The 16,391-nt window shown below is 39.0% G+C and overlaps 1 protein-coding gene across 4 annotated transcripts in view; it reads right to left on the bottom strand.

The window, feature by feature from the left end:
- Nucleotides 1-2,169: 2,169 nt before the first annotated feature.
- sptan1 (spectrin alpha, non-erythrocytic 1) overlaps nt 2,170-16,391 on the bottom strand; it is a 28,341-nt gene continuing 14,119 nt past the window's right edge. For 2 of the 4 annotated variants that reach the window (XM_059526075.1, XM_059526077.1), the window contains 28 exons: nt 16,071-16,162; nt 15,813-15,957; nt 15,188-15,369; nt 14,967-15,066; nt 14,240-14,437; nt 14,009-14,155; nt 13,799-13,902; nt 13,543-13,705; nt 11,142-11,273; nt 10,914-11,051; nt 10,701-10,805; nt 10,397-10,605; nt 10,181-10,301; nt 9,988-10,109; nt 9,734-9,866; nt 9,527-9,625; nt 9,229-9,388; nt 9,040-9,116; nt 8,741-8,950; nt 8,361-8,657; nt 8,163-8,275; nt 7,647-7,664; nt 6,211-6,265; nt 3,426-3,622; nt 3,187-3,240; nt 2,956-3,102; nt 2,728-2,875; nt 2,170-2,626 (listed from right to left, as the gene is read on the bottom strand). In XM_059526075.1, coding sequence (XP_059382058.1) covers nt 2,501-2,626; nt 2,728-2,875; nt 2,956-3,102; nt 3,187-3,240; nt 3,426-3,622; nt 6,211-6,265; nt 7,647-7,664; nt 8,163-8,275; nt 8,361-8,657; nt 8,741-8,950; nt 9,040-9,116; nt 9,229-9,388; nt 9,527-9,625; nt 9,734-9,866; nt 9,988-10,109; nt 10,181-10,301; nt 10,397-10,605; nt 10,701-10,805; nt 10,914-11,051; nt 11,142-11,273; nt 13,543-13,705; nt 13,799-13,902; nt 14,009-14,155; nt 14,240-14,437; nt 14,967-15,066; nt 15,188-15,369; nt 15,813-15,957; nt 16,071-16,162 — 3,792 coding nt within the window. In that variant the 3' untranslated portion in view covers nt 2,170-2,500. Of the gene's footprint in view, nt 2,627-2,727; nt 2,876-2,955; nt 3,103-3,186; nt 3,241-3,425; nt 3,623-6,210; nt 6,266-7,265; nt 7,329-7,646; nt 7,665-8,162; nt 8,276-8,360; nt 8,658-8,740; nt 8,951-9,039; nt 9,117-9,228; nt 9,389-9,526; nt 9,626-9,733; nt 9,867-9,987; nt 10,110-10,180; nt 10,302-10,396; nt 10,606-10,700; nt 10,806-10,913; nt 11,052-11,141; nt 11,274-13,542; nt 13,706-13,798; nt 13,903-14,008; nt 14,156-14,239; nt 14,438-14,966; nt 15,067-15,187; nt 15,370-15,812; nt 15,958-16,070; nt 16,163-16,391 lie in introns of all 4 variants that reach the window. The other 2 variants (XM_059526074.1, XM_059526076.1) reach the window with 2 other exon arrangements.

The raw sequence follows: 16,391 nt of genomic DNA, 5'->3' as shown, positions 1-16,391 counted from the left end.
TCCTCTGAAACCGTCTGTGCTGGCTGGTATGGACTCACTTTTACAAAATCAAATGCTTTACATAAAAAAAAAAAAAAAAAAAAAAAATATATATATATATATATATATATATATATATATATATATATATATATATATATATATATATATATATATATATATATATATATATATATATATATATATATATATCTTAAAGAGTGAAACACAAACAGAGTGATATTTTACCTCAAAATGAAAAATAAAAAAATATATAAAATGTGAAAATTTTGGCGTTGTGAATTTATTTTCCATCATGTTGTGTCCGTTAAACAGTATAGAAATAAAAAAATCATCTTGATGGATGCAGTGTTTTTAAATTAGCTAATTTTAAATACTTTTTAAATTAGCAATATTGGAGGCATTAAATCAACTACCACTATTAAAGCTAGATAGATAGATAGATTTCCTTTTTGAAAGAAAAGTATTTAGCAAGTATGAATTAAACTGATCAAAAGCGTTAGTAAATTAATTTGTAATGTACAAAAGATATATATTTCATATAAATGCTGTTCTTTTGAACCTTTGAATGGGCCAAAAAAATATATATATATATAAAAAAAAAAAATTAATTTGTGCAAGTAATATTCTCCATGTATTTCCATATTGCAGTATTTGCCAATTATATTCCTAAGTGGAATCAAAACCTTAAATTATTAGGGACAAATCAATCTTGATGGCTCATTTCCAGTGCTCCTCTTTCTGGTGTCATTAAGGGGGCAGACAGGAATGTTTGCAGATACTCACTTTAAGCCAGTTTATCAGGTATTTAACCTGTCAAATAAAACATCTGTGACTGAAATATGATGAATAAGCATTCAGTGAGTTGTAAATGCAGAGTATTTCTGTGTGCAGAGGTCAGCTGGGTCCCAGGGGCTCTCAGAGATGAGTTCTACTTACCTTGCGCCGGGTCAGGAGGAAGACTGTTGATGAAGCCGTAGCCAAACTCATCTTGAGTTCTGGATATGCTCTTGTCCAACAGCTAGTGCCTCTGAGTGGATAAGCAAGCAACGAGGGTGTCAGAGTATGGTCTTGGCAAATAATTGTTTTGTAAAAATTGCAATCTGTGAGTTTTTCTTTGTAAAGATGATGTAATGAACATATTACCCCAATGAACCACATGCTTTTTACACAAATTAATGTCATTCAGTTTAGATATGATATCTAATCATTATTGTAATGATCCCACATAAATCAGAATAAGAAAAAGAATGAGCTAATACTCAAGGTAGCACCAATATAGGAGTAACCTCTGTTGTACTTTCCCCGTGGGACCTGGACACATTCTGGGCTCAGAGGGAGGCCTTGTGCTCAAATGCTCTTTCAGAGTGAGACAGTGGCAGCAGTGCCCCTGATGGTGAGAGCGTGATCCTGCGGGACCCAGTGCAATTCTCTTTCTCAGTACACTCAGTCCACTTCTCACCATTCCATGGGTGAGCTTTGTTGTATTTTTTTGTGCTTTATTTACTTAACATAATATCTATTTTAAGGATAATTGGTAATTGTACCATCTGGTGTTTCTGATTTTTAGTAATCTGTTTGTAAGTGTTGGGACAGATAGTTTGGCTCATCTTCACAGTGTACTCTAGCCCCGTCCCCTGCTGTCTCTACAGGTGTCTGTTTCATATACTTTTGGGGTGCGGTCGTCACCTACACGCCCTGTAGTCTTTGCTGCAGCCACAGTACCAGGGTGAGATGTTTGTAATTCTCCAAACTGTAATTTTTATATTTTTATTTTTTCTTAATTTTAAATTTTACTTTTTTTTTCCTCCATCATTTTTAGGACTGGTTCAATTGTGTGATTTGGGTTGAAGGTCTTTAAGGTCAATTACCGTCTACAGCCGCGAGAGGGCGCTCTATGCTGCTCTATGCTCCTGCCTCCTGTAGCCTACACCTGAAAACACAGAGCGCACTCTCGCGGCTGTTGACGGTAATGTTTTCTCTTAGTTCTTGGTTCTAAATAAATGCGACTTAGTGCGATTTATATATTTTTTTTCCTTGTCATGACGTATTTTTGGACTGATACAACTTATACTTAGGTGCGACTTATAGTCCAAAAAATACGTTATATATGCATTATATATCTTCAATTGTACATTTACACCGTAAAATAAAAACACAGACAACTCCTTCCAGTTGTAACCAGTAGCGTTTACTTAAGCACACTGCAGTCTCATAGGTGATGTTACAGCATATCCTCTCTATAGGTTTGTTAAATAAAGCAAAGCACTTAACAGCTAAAACAACCACAATAAATGCAGACAGATCCACTACACTATTGTCAGTGAAGCACGAGGACGTGTCAGATAAATACGCAGGGTTAAGAGTCATAGCAAGATACAGATATTGCTATACTGGGTGCTAGAGAATTTCAATTCAGATCCATGCAGTTCGGCTGTGTGTTCTTGTGAAGGGGGGAAAACGCATCCCGATTGGTCACTGGCAGGCAGGGGGTGGGGAATCAGTTGACGAAGAGCGAGCGGGTGAATTCCACAAAGTCGAAAGCTGATGGCATTTCTCGGCCCTTGCTGTCCAAGTAGGGCTTCATATGGGAAATGCAGTAGTCTGCCTGTTCCTTCGTCAGGTTCTGCAAACACACATAAGTTCATTAAGATCATCTTTCTTACACCAAATATGAAAGAGAGGCCAAATGTTTGATATTTATCCAGTATGAATTGTAAATGGTACCTGGTAGAGTTCTTCCTTGGTGACGTAAGGTTTGTTCTCGGCGCTGAGAGCACGGAAAGCGCTCTCGATCTCCTCGCTTGACTTCACATTCTCTGTTTCTCGGCTGATCATGAAGGCCATGTACTCCTGCAAGGACACGTTTCCATCCCTGAACAAAACAAACCGATGTTAGCTCCGTGACAGAAAGAACACAGAATATTTAGCACATCCACAGATGATGTTTCTCACCTGTTCGGATCCACTATGTCCAGGATGGACTCAAACTCTGGGTCTGGTTCTCCTTCTTCAACCATGGGCAGGTCATAGCCCAGAGACCGCAGGCAGGACTTGAACTCTTGGTGATTGAGACGGCCAGATTTTTCTTTGTCGAAATGCCTGAAACAAACATTTGTTACATTTTCAAGAATGCTTGATTTTCGCATTGCAATGATTTGATTTTCATTACAGTGGATTACTCACTTGAACATCATGCTGAACTCCTTCAGGGCCTCTTCTGTTACTCCTGTAGTGTTTCTAAATGAGGAGTACAAGATATAGAATAAGTAAAATTAAATTACGAAATGAACTATTAAATAATACCAATAAAAACATCAATATATAAAAAAACAACAAAACTGTATTATAATAAACATTTATATTTTTATAAAAAAAATGTCATATAATGTAAAAATATTAAGGACTGGTTTGAGAAGTGTCACCTGGCTTGGATCTGTTGTTCCAGGTTGTGTTGCATTCTCATGCCCAGCTGGTCGAGTTGGTCCCACTGTTGGGCCAGACCCACGGTGCTGTGCTCTGTGTATTTGTTGTCCAGGATCAGAGCCTCCTCCATAGCTGCTCCCAGATCCTCGATCTTCTTCAGCTGACTGCGCATGGCACGAATCTCCTGGTGCTTCCGCTGCAGGGAAATCCAGAGGGATAAGACATGAGAACAGAGCGTCTTACAGTTCAGAGTGTGTATTACTCTCTAGGGTTTAAAGCTTAATGAGTTCTTGTCAACAGACTTCTCAAGTGAAATGTTAATACACTTTCTGGCCCATGAATTCCAATGATTTTTAAAATGATTTCTAGTAGTTTATAATGAATGGATATTTGGAAACCACTTTATATAAATAGGACACAAACATAGCAATTTATTTTGCTAATTCCATTCAAAAAGTGAAACTTCTATGTTATATTCATTCATTACACACAGACTCGTATATTTCTAATGTTTATATCTTTTAATTTTGATGATTATAACTGACAACTAAGGAAAATCCCAAATTCAGTATCTCAGAAAATTTGAATATTGTGAAAAGGTTTGAAGGATTGAAGACACCTGGTGCCACACTCTAATCAGCTAATCTAACCTGCAAAGGCCTTTAAATGGTCTCTCAGTCTAGTTCTGTAGGCTACACAATCATGGGGAAGGCTGCTGACTTGACAGTTGTCCCAAAGACGACCATTGACACCTTGCACAAGGAAGGCAAGACACAAAAGGTCATTGCAAAATAGGCTGGCTGTTCACAGAGCTCTGTGTCCAAGCAAATTAATAGAGAGGCGAAGGGAAGGAAAACGTGGTAGAAAAAAAGTGTACAAGCAATAGGGATAACTGCACTCTGGAGAGGATTGTGTAACAAAACCCATTCAAAAATGTGGGGGAGATTCACAAAGAGTGGACTGCAGCTGGAGTCAGTGCTTCAAGAACCACTACGCACAGACGTATGAAAGACATTGGTTTCAGCGGTTGCACTCTTGAACAACAGACAGCGTCAGAAGTGTCTAAAAAACAAAAAAGACTGGACTGTTGCTGAGTGGTCCAAAGTCATGTTATCTGATGAAAGTAAATTTAGCATTTCCTTTGGAAATCAGGGTCCCAGAGTCTGGAAGAATAGAGCAGAGGCACACAGTCTATGTTGCTTGAGGTCCAGTGAAAAGTTTCCACAGTCAGTGATGGTTTGGGGTGCCATGTCATCTGCTGGTGTTGGTCCACTGTGTTTTCTGAGGTCCAAGGTCAACGCAGCCGTATACCAGGAAGTTTTAGAGCACTTCATGCTTCCTGCTGCTGACCAACGTTATGGAGATGCAGATTTCATTTTCCAACAGGACTTGGCACCTGGACACAGTGCCAAAGCTACCAGTACCTGGTTTAAGGACCATGGTATCCCTGTTCTAAATTGGACAGCAAACTCGCCTGACCTCAACCCCATTGAAATTGTATGGTAGTGTGAAGAGGAAGATGCGATATGCCAGACCCAACAATGCAGAAGATCTAAAGGCCACTATCAGAGCAACCTGGGCTCTCATAACACCTGAGCAGTGCCACAGACTGATCGACTCCATGCCACGCCGCATTGCAGTAATTCAGGCAAAAGGAGCCCCAACTAAGTATTGAGTGCTTTACATGCTCATACTTTTCATGTTCATACTTTTCAGTTGGCCAAGATTTCTAAAAATCCTTTCTTTGTATTGGTCTTAAGTAATATTCTAATTTTTGAGATACTGAATTTGGGATTTTCCTTAGTTGTCAGTTATAATCATCAAAATTAAAAGAAGTAAACATTTGAAATATATCAGTCTGTGTGTAATGAATGAATATAATATACAAGTTTTAACTTTTTGAATGGAATTAGTGAAATAAATCAATTTTTTGATGATATTCTAATTATATGACCAGCACCTGTATATTGTAGTGAAATGTCTTGAAGATTACATAATCTAGAGCTCACCATTACTAGGATTTGTAAAAAAAAAAAAAAAAAAATATATATATATATATATATATAGGATTTTATCAATTTCTATCACTAGACCTGGATTTTACCATTTTGCACATAAAATGCAATTTTGGGTATTTTTCTTAAGCAATGTTTTTTTTTTGCAGAAACAATGCATTTTTTTTTTTTTTAATAATACACACTACATTCTATTATTTAAAAGAATCCTGAAAGAAATGTATCTTGTATCACAAAAATATTTAGCAGTTTAAATATTATATTAATTTCAACATTGATAATTATGGTGACCCAGTAGTGCACAACACATTGAAATCTCCATAACAATGAAATCGCCACAACTAATTTCATTGTGTCTCGACTAGTTTCTGGTGTGTTGTGCTAATTTCATTGTGTTGTGACTTGATTCCATTGTTGTGCTAATTTCGTTGTGTTGTGATAATTCTGTTGTGTTGTGGCTTGTTTCCTTTGTGATGTAGCTTGTTTCCATTGTGTTGTGCTAATTTTGTTGTGTAGCAGCTTGTTTCCGTTGTGTTGTGGAGATTTTGTTGTATTGTGCACTACTGGGCCACCGTAGATAATAATCAGAAAAAGCTGAAAATAAAGTTTTTTTTGCCATCTAAAATAAAGGTTATTTTGAGTTGTAATAATATTTCACAATGTTTTATTGATTATATAATTTAATACACTAATGCTTCATTTTGTTGTTCATATTCGATCAGCTTCACCAAACACTTCTCAATAATCCATTCACTACTCTGAAACTCACCTTAGTGGCCTCTAGCTGTGACTCTAGAGTTCCGGATTCTTCCACCATGCAGGACCTGCCCACACACACAGTGATGAAACCAGCAGCAGGAGCCCGAGAGCACACGGCACATCCACCCAAACTCATCTCACTCACTCCACATGCCAGTCTACACCTTACAAGAGCGGCTCTCACTAGACTAGCTCACTTATTGGGTCAAAGAACAAAACCTTGGGCAGAGTAGACCTTAAAAGGGTATTTTTTATTTTGATATGACTATGAGTTTATAATATATTGTTTAAATGGTTTGCATAACCATTACCTTTAGTTCTGTAACCTGCATCTTCCTAAATGTCTTGTACATAATAATAGGACTTACCAATTTTGTAGTAGATATGGAATTCAAACTATAAGCCAACCCAGAAGGCAACTATAATAACCAAAGTCATGCTAACGTAGCCAAATTATATTCATGGTAATCCAGACCATGCTTGATTAGGGCTGCTGTCAACAGGGTTAGAAACTGCTATATTTGTACCACTGCTTAGTTTTAGTTTTGACTTGCACACTTTTAAAAGCAAAATGTGCAAAATCAAAGATTTTCAGAGTTGGACTCGACTAGCCGTATTATAAATGTCCAAAAAATGTTAATGCACAGTTATTTGAATTCAGATCAGGATATGGAAAATGTCTACAAGTACTTTTTCAATCATGGAAATCACATTGCAGTTTCCACCCTGGATCTGGTGCATGAACATTTTCCTCAAAATGAAGAAAAAAATAAATAACTGTTACATGGAAAAAAAAAAGTTGAAAGAATGAGATGAAGTGTTCACACTCCTCAACATCAGTGCCAAATGTAGCCAGGCTTGTTGGATTAAGAAGCTGGAAGGGTTCATCTTAAAAAAAAAGAAAAAAAAAGCCTCACATCGCAGTGAATGTTAGTAAAAGGGAATTGTACAAACACAGAGCCTTTACAGTGGGGGTCAGACTCAAGTGCATGAGGAGAAGAAAACCCAAAAGGTGTGGGGTGAGGGGGCAAGAGGCCAATCAGAGGAAGAAAAAAGGGAGAAGACCTTCCAGAAAGATCATCATCGACTTCATACTGATAGACACGGATTACCCTCCGATAGGCTATGCTATTCAGAGACGAGGGAGGTGGGAGATGAAGAGGGAATGGAAAAAGAGTGTGAAAAACAAAGGAATACATCTGGAAATATATAGTCAAAACATACGATAAAATACGCAAAATATATGCAAAGTGAGTCCCTCTTGAGACACCCTGTATTATTTCTATCCAAATTATAGTTCTATTCTAACCTGAAACTCCCAAATTCTTGTTTTATTTTTATACTAAATGTGTTTCTGTCATAGTTTCCATTACATGCTATTAAACAATACATACACACTCACACACAAACATACTATAGTAAAAGAGTAAAAAATGTGATATTAACCCATCCAGAAGGTATGTCCTGATTAGAAAAATGATTCCAAGCATCAGGGTAGCAGCGAGAAGGCCAAAGGAATGGGGAAAGAGAGACAAATAGGGGAGGGAGAGAGAAAGAAACAGTTAAAACATTGAGTGGTGACATCAATGCCACTACTCAACAATCACATAAAAAGAAAATGTGACCAGCACAAAGCCCTGCTGCAACATATCAAGCCCAGGTGGGTTTAAGTTGTGTGATCAATGTGAAAATCTTCATAAATGGACAACATGGCAAAGCAGACAATGACTTAAAGACTGCAGTCACAAAAACAGCTGATGACACGAATGAAAATGGGCATCTAAGAAAGTTACATGGAGATCAGGAAAGCTTGATCAAATCCGAATGGATGTGTGTGTGATTTCATGCAATGGAAACAAATGTGTTGCGTGTAGTGTTTAACCCTCGAGCATAACTATACTCTAATCAAACTCTACTCTAGAGAACACAGCACTGTGTGACGTGCATGCTGGTCCTCTGTACCTGGTCTCCTGCAGCCATTGGTGGAAGGCATTGGCATGTTGGGCAAATTCTTGTCTGAGTTTATCGTTCTCTTCCTGTCTCCTCTGTTCCTTCTGTAGCTCCAGCTCTCGCTCCTATAAATCATATTTATATAATTATTAAGAGTTTTTTAACTCTACTTTTTACACACTCAATCATGTTGCAGGATTCTATAATTACCTTGATGATCTTTTGAAGGTTCCTCCAGGTCTCCTCTAGAGCCTCCATGGTGAACCAAGTGTATGGATTGGAGGCCACATGGTAACTCTTGATCTGGCGATCAAGTTCTGCCAGTTGGTTGAAGTCGGCTTCTGCAGAGCTGAGTGAGGAGCGAAAAGCATCATGGGCATCCCGCAGGGCCCTGATCTCCTCCAGAGAGTTGCACCTCACAGGGTCTGTCAGATCTTCTTCAGCGTTCTCAAACCAGCTGTTGAAAGCTGAGGCTTTCTTGGCAAAGGTGAGGAAGAGATCCTCGACCTGGATGGAGCAGTGAACAACAGTTAAAGACACAAAACCAAAACTTATTTTCCTGACTTGAGGTGAAATGTAATTCTTCACACCTTTCTGAAGTGGTCCTGGGCCTCCAGAAGCTTCTTCTTGCGGGCGGCTGAGTTGGACAGCAGCTGGTTCCAGCGTTTCATCAGGGTGGCATGACGAGCCTCAATGGCCTTGGATTGTACATGTTTGGCAGCCAACAGCTGGTCTTTCAGGGCTGTGATATTGGTGATGCCCTCCTGCTGGAAGGCCTGAAGCCCAGCATCAAAGGTTTCCTATGACAGAGTTGAATCAATACAGTCAGTTACAACAGTAAATGGATATGCTGTGCTATGGCTATATTATTCCATATGCTAAGTCAAACCTGTTTAGTGAGCAGAGTCTGCACCGAGGAAAGATCTCGACCATAGTCATCGGTCTTCAGGCTGTTTTCCTTCTCGCCTAAGACACATTTGAGTTACAGATTACAAAGAAGCAGAGAAAATAAAATGAGGTTTTAAATGCACATCTTTTAAATGAGGTTTGATGCATATGGAAGGAAACATTTACTCACCAATCCAGGACTCCACCACGTCAGCCTTCCAGTTGAATTGAAGGAAGGCAGAGTTCTCATCCAGTTTAGATTTCCTCTGAGCTGCAGCTCTCTCCAGCTCTGACACTTTCTCACGCAGGGCCTTCATTTTAGCCATGATGTTCTCCACGTTGTGGTTTTCCTGCACAAAAAGCCCCAATATGATATGATATTGCTATCAGGTCAGATCCTACTTCAAAGGAACGTCTATAATAAAGCATTCAAGGGTCAAAGGGGTAAATTTGTAGTATATGGACTTTGTTATAGTTGTACTCTATACCTTTTTGATAAGTTCATCTCCATTGGAACAAACATCATTCACTCTGTCCCTGTGCACTGTAAAATCAGTTTCAAATGCTTCGTGTTTCTTCAGCAAGCCCTGAAAAAGAAGAGCCAAATGAAGAAAATTAAGACGCACACAAAAAAAAAATGAAGGTGTGTCCAAGATCAAGCCATAATCAGCTACATGTGGTTTATTTTTTCACACCTGCACAGCTGCCAGAGTATCACCGTAATCCTCACTTCCGACCAGGTTCAGTTTCTCATTAATCCAAGCTTCCTCTTCCTCCACATTTGCCACAAACTGCTGGTACTCCAGCGACTCCTCAAGCCTCTGTCCACTAAAAACCAGAAAACATTGTTAATGTTTTTAAAAAAAAAAACATCGTATTGATTCATACCTTTGAAGGTAATCAGAAAAATAGACTAGAAAAAAGTTAAATAGTAAAATACAGTACTCACCGAGCAGCAGCCAGATCTTTCAGTTCCTTCCAGTGCTCCACAAACTGGGCCAGCCTCTGCTGGATCTCCTCCTGTCCAATGGTGTTGTCATCAGACAGCTTCTTCCCAGTTTCCAATACAGACTGCAAGGCCACAAAAATACTGTCAGCATTGAGAATGACGATTTACTTAAGACTTTTTAATTTCTCCTCACCTGAATGGCCGGCTCGTGTGCTCCAAGCTCAGCCTCCAGCCTCTTGTGTTTCTTCCTCAGATTCTGTACTCCTGTCAAATCACGTCCATAGTCCTCCGAGCTCACCAACAACTTTTTTTCCCTAATGGAAGAGAATGAATTCAATCGAGTGTACAGCCTCAAATAATGCAGTTGGTGTGAAAAATTATAGATCACTCAGAAGAATGTAAACCATACTTGATCCAAGATTCCTCATCGTCCAGATCCCTGAAGAACTGGTGCAGACGATGCGACTCGTTCAGCTTGGCACGGCGCCCAGCAGCCATGCTCTTGATTTTGCCAAAGCGTCCATTGACGGCATCACGCTTGTCCTTAACCTGAGAGGTGTCGAAGGCATTGCTGGCCATCAGACTGTCAGCCTGGCCATTGAGATCCTTCAGACGATCCTATAAGAACACAAAAACAAGCATTGATCGGGACATATTGTATTTTGGAAATGCTCTAAATGAGTGATCCCTGATCAGAATGTCTGAAGAGCTACCTCATGAGCAGAGATGTCAGCCTCCAAAAGCTGGTGCTTCTTAAGGAGATTGTTGACTGAGGCCAGATCTTTGCCATAATCCTCAGAAGCAAGAAGAGCCTCAACCTAAGAGCAAAGGAATATGTAATGGATATTATTATTATTAATATTAATTCAACATTTACATTTAAGTCAATAACTATCCTAAGTAGCTACTTAGTCATATCTCAGTACCTCAGACAACCAGAAGTCAAAGTCCTTGATGCCAGTGTTGAAGTTCTGCTGCTTGTTTGCCTCTTTCAGTTTTTGACTCTTCTCAGCAGATTTGTTGACGAGGAACTGCCACTGCTCATCCAGAGCATTAAGACGAGCCTGAGAGCAAATGTGAGCACAACCACAGCAAAATGAGCACAGACTGTAACTCACCATCTGCCTATTCTGAAATCCTTCTGAAATTGTTACCTTGACGGCATCCTCACTTCCTGCACAGGCACCTCTCTGGATGAGAGCATTGCCCGTGTCAATCACCCCGCGGATACGATCAGCATTAGCGTGTAACTCAGCCTCAAAAGCCTGGTGCTTCTGGTGCTTGCTCTGAAAGTGGCAAGAAAGCGAAATACAGCTAAACTGAGCCACACAGTGAAGTCATGCATGGGTGCAGCTGTGATAAAGCAATAGCTGGTTTTGTATCTAACACATGTCTCTGTGTAAAAACTCAATTTCAGCAGAAAGCAGTGCATATTCAATGCTATTGTAATGTGTGTGCATTTTATGTATATGCCTTTGTCTAGACTGTTTGTAAAAGTTTGTCATTATTTGTAGCCACAAAAGAGCAAACCTTTTCAACACATCAATGTGTACATTGTGAGAAAAATAAGTGAGGCAACTGTGAATTTAGAAACCACCAAACAAGGACTGAACATGTAACATGGAACTCATACTATGAACAGGACGCATTCAAAGCCTGATGGAGCATTCAATAAAATGAACTGGACAAGATCCAGCACACAATGAATTCTGTGAGGAACCTAAGAGGAGTTGGGGTGTTTTGTCTGAGATCATTTAATATTTTAGATCACCCAGAGAGAATGGAAGAAGGAAAAAGCACTTCCAAATGGCTTATCTAAAGCATTTGCTGATACACTCAAAGGAAGCCGGGCTGCTGGCACTCTAACTGTACAGGTGCATCTCAAAAAATTTGAATTTGAGAAATGTTTTATTTTAAACTTATTCAGAAAGTGACATGTCCATATATTCTAGATTCATTACATGTAAAGTAAAACCTTTCAAAAGGTTTTTTGTTTTAGTTTTGATGATTAAAGCTTACAGCTCATGATGGTCAAAAAATCCAGTATCTCAAAATATTAGAATATTTCCTAAGATCAATCAAAAAAAGGATTTGCAAAACAGAAAAGTTCCAGGTCTTTAAAGTATGTTCATTTACGCACTCAATACTTCCTCAGGGCTCTATTAGCACAAATTCCAGAACTTTTTCACGATATTATAATTTTTTGAGATTTTTGAGCACCTGTATATGGTTTCTAGCCATAGCACACATGTAACCGTTTCTTTTGTTTTAACCCGGTATTTCACAAAAAAGCAAAGCAGAATTACTTGTTTGAAAGCACCTCTCCACCTTCTCTGGGTTGACAGAATTGGGGATTTGTTCGGAATAGCACAATACTACAGCATGCATATTAGATGTACTAGGAAATATCTGTATGCATGTAATATCTGGATGACTTCCTACATTTTAGGGGCACACTAGGATACAGAGAGTTAAGAAAATTTACACTAAATTAAAAAAAAATAATAATTTAAAAACTGAAACAAAGAGTTCACGTGATAATAGAATTGCATGATTTTGGAAAAGAATACTTACATATACATACTTATGAAAAAATGCAATTTAAAAACCTCCAGGTTTGCAGTGTTTCTTTGTAGTTGCACAATTTGGTTAAAAAAAGTGGTAAATATATTTATAATATATAATAAAGTAATAAATGTTATATTTCACTGTAGAATTAATTTGTTTTTTAGAAAAATGTTTTTACACAGTTACAAAATACATTTTTATGACTCTCTTAATATCTTTGCTTTGAAACATTAAGCCATCGAAATAAATGAAATTGTAACAAAATGCTACAGTACTATATGTGTATATAACATACAGTACATGCCATTATATTTTATGTGCAATGCATTCTGATTCACACAGTAGTACAGCATAAAACATATAATTCTACTATGCTATTCTGAACACGGCCAAAAATTTGTCTTCGCATACTACTTTTTGTCAAAGTTTGCTCTCAGATCCACAACTCTGTGAGATGCTCAGCTTTTCTGTGTGGAACAAATTTAAACCAAGACATCCCAACTTCAGTGACACAACAAGAAAATGGAGACCACACCCAGCAATTAAAAATTAAATGTTGCAACGATGGGGCGCGGGAAGGGAACAAACAACTGATGATGCTGTACAAAGCAAGACACATAATAGACATACAGAACTCAAATACACATTTACAGACAAAAACAATGAGACAACGGAGAGAGACCCTATTGGTGTTAGTTAGCTCTGGCACACTACTGCACTTACCAGCAGCTTGGACAGCTAGAAACAGACAATGGGAACACAGACAGAGTTTCAGTTTAATTTCCTACATAATAAAACACTCGGGGTTGGTTGCGGTGGGAATAGTGAGAAAAACACATTTTAATTTGCACTTGAACGTATTATATTATTAATATATTTACAAGGTTATACTTAAGTGGGATATTCACCTTTAAAACATAAAACGTAGCATATCTGCAAAAATATTGACATATCTTTCCTGAGAGTGATGCCTGAATGTGACATTACCTGGATGTTGGTGGGGTCCTTGTAAGACTCGTCGGTGGCAGTTTGGAGTTTCTCACTGATCCATGCTTCGATCTCATCTACATCTCTGCTGAACTGCTGCAGAGTCTGGGACTCACCCAGCTTGGAGCGTTTCTCAATCATCTGAGCCTTGAGACGGCGCCACCTGGAGGTCAAAAGGACATACTGCTTTAACTTAAATGACACAAATGGAACAGATACACTCAGTGAGAGCAGCATCAAAAAGAAGAACCCAGACCTGTCTAAGACCTCATTACGACGATTAAAGATCTCAGGTTTGGCGTAGTGGTCAGCGCTAATGAGCTGGTCAGCGAAAGACTGCAGTGCTGCAATTTTCTCTTCCTGTGAGGAAAGACAAATTTAAATGATTAATTACAAAAAACCCTCTAGATTCAAAAACGAATAATCTCAAGCTTGATGGCTTTATATCACAATGGCGCTTGCTGACCTGCACATTGATAGCCTTATCAAAGTCTTCATGTTTCTTGATGAGAGCCTCCACGCTGTCCAGGGAGTCTCCCTTGTCATCGCTGGCCAAGAAGGCTTCGCGAGCTGCCATCCAGTTCTCAGCCTGCTCGCAGTCACGGTTAAATAGCTACAGGAGACAAAAATAAACATATGATATCATTTGCCCTCTTAAAGTTTTGTGTATTAAATTGTAAATATGGTCCTTGCTGACCTGCAGCTCCAGACACTGATCCAGCATCATCCGGCGCTGGACCCAGGCCTTCTCTAGGTCAGCACGTTCCTGTTCAAGAGCCTCCAGCTTCTGTTGGATCTCAGGGCTGGCATAGTGACCACGGGCAAGCAGCTGCTGTCCAAATTGTTCAAAAGCCTGGAAGGTGCCTGCACGGGCGTCGATTTCAGTGCGGTGTTCCTACAGAATATGAATATGTGAGTGTTTAACATTTGTTCATGGGCTGAACAGGATTTTGCCAAATATTATCAAAGGAAACTCGTCTAAACAGTAACTGTAACAATCCTAGTAATATATTTAAAATACATTTATTTCATACTAAGTATGGTTCAAATCTATTAACATATTTATCTATTTCTATCTATTTGACACATCACTAGAGATTTTCTGAAAAATTATAATTCCACTTTATTTGGAGTAGTACTTGAGCACAAAGCATATTTCATATTATTTAGCCTAAAGTATACTTTCAAAGCACAATCAAATATCAAGTATATCTTTAGTTTAATCAAGTATATATTTTAAAGTGCATTAAGTGCAAAATGAGTTGTTCCAATTTAGCAGACTTTAAGTTTTTTTTATTAATAAATAAATAAATATGTAAATGTATCCATAGTATAGTTAGCTTGAAATAAATGTGTTTCAATTACATTTTATTTTACTGATTTTTCACTAGCGAAAAGTACATATCATAGCGGTTTTTAAGTACCTGATGTCTCTCCAACAGGGCTTCAGCTCCAGTGACGTCCTTGGCCAGCTCATCTGAAGACACCAGCCCTCTGATTCCATTGATCCAGGACATGAGATCTCTGGGAGAGAGAAGCACTAATTTGTTTAGTCTCTTCTATATTATTGCTCAGATAGCTTCTCTGAGTTGTTCGTTTTGCATGTTTTATACTCTTTCCATCCCTCTTTTTTCCTCCTCCTCACCTGAAGTCACTGAGGAAGCGCTGCAGGTCGTGAGAGTTGCCCAGTTTTTCTTTGCGTTGGTCAGCACGACCCACCAGGCTGCTCCAGGCAGTGTTAAGCTCAGTGCACTTCTCCTGGATGTCATCCACAGCCTCGGGATGAGACTGAATCAGACGCTCTGCGGTCTCTCCAAGAGAGTTCACCTGCCCCAGGAAGAAAATGATATATCAATCATGACAAAGTTTTAGCATGTTAACGGATATGACAATATGAATGTTTTTGGTCTTGGCGGGCTAGATCTGATACACCTGCTTCACCAGAGCAAGCATGTAAGACATGCTGCTGCTGCATGAATAGGCATATATAAATCCTTACAGATCTAGACAGGTGGTGCTGGGGGAGGTGGAGGATTTCAGAGGAAGTCTGATAGTATGCAGCAGAACTAATTTACGGTATTTAAATGTTGAGCAAGCATGCTCACTGGCTAAAGAATCAGCAGAGGACAATGAGCGTGTGCTGTGTAGTAAATAATGGGATTTTTAGCAGATTGCATGTAAAGAAACCTATCAGCCCGTTTGTAACTTGATATTTAGGAGATGTTCTGTTAGGAATTAACCAAAAACGAAACCAACAATTAACATTTTACCTTGTCTCCTAGTGCAGCCAGGTCTCTCTCGAAGCCCTCATGCTTACGCTGCAGAGCCTGCACGCTGGCGAGGTCATGGCCGTAGTTATCAGTGTTCAGAGCTTGGTTCTTCTCTTCGATCCATTCCTTGGTCTCATCTGCATCCCTGTAATTCACACATTGAGCTGAATTCCTCTGCACTTCATGTGGTTCACATCACACAAGTATAACATGAACATAACAGTATAATTCTGAGGTTAATCAGTGGCATATATGTACCTGTGGAACCTCTGCACCTCATGAGCACTGCCCAGCATGTTGCTTCGGTCTTCAGCCAGCTGCTGCAAGGACCTCCAGCGGTTGTTCAGCTCCTATACACAAACATACAACCATTAGCAGCTAATCAGACGGCGGGTTATAGATCCAGTTTAGACAATGATATGATCCCTGACAGCAGTTTTGACTCCCTGAGGTCATGTCTTAAATGATATAAAATGACTGATGAGAAACAAACCTTTTTTTGGCAATCTACATTCAGAAACATGAACTTTAACACCCAAACCACAATCCAAAGAGTCACATAAATGGTTCCATATCCTT

This window comes from Carassius carassius, chromosome 36 (genome assembly GCF_963082965.1).
Source record: "Carassius carassius chromosome 36, fCarCar2.1, whole genome shotgun sequence".
Lineage (NCBI taxonomy): Eukaryota > Metazoa > Chordata > Actinopteri > Cypriniformes > Cyprinidae > Carassius > Carassius carassius.
The sequence above is the reverse complement of the archived record's forward strand: the minus strand, read 5'-3'. Positions and strand labels throughout refer to the sequence as shown.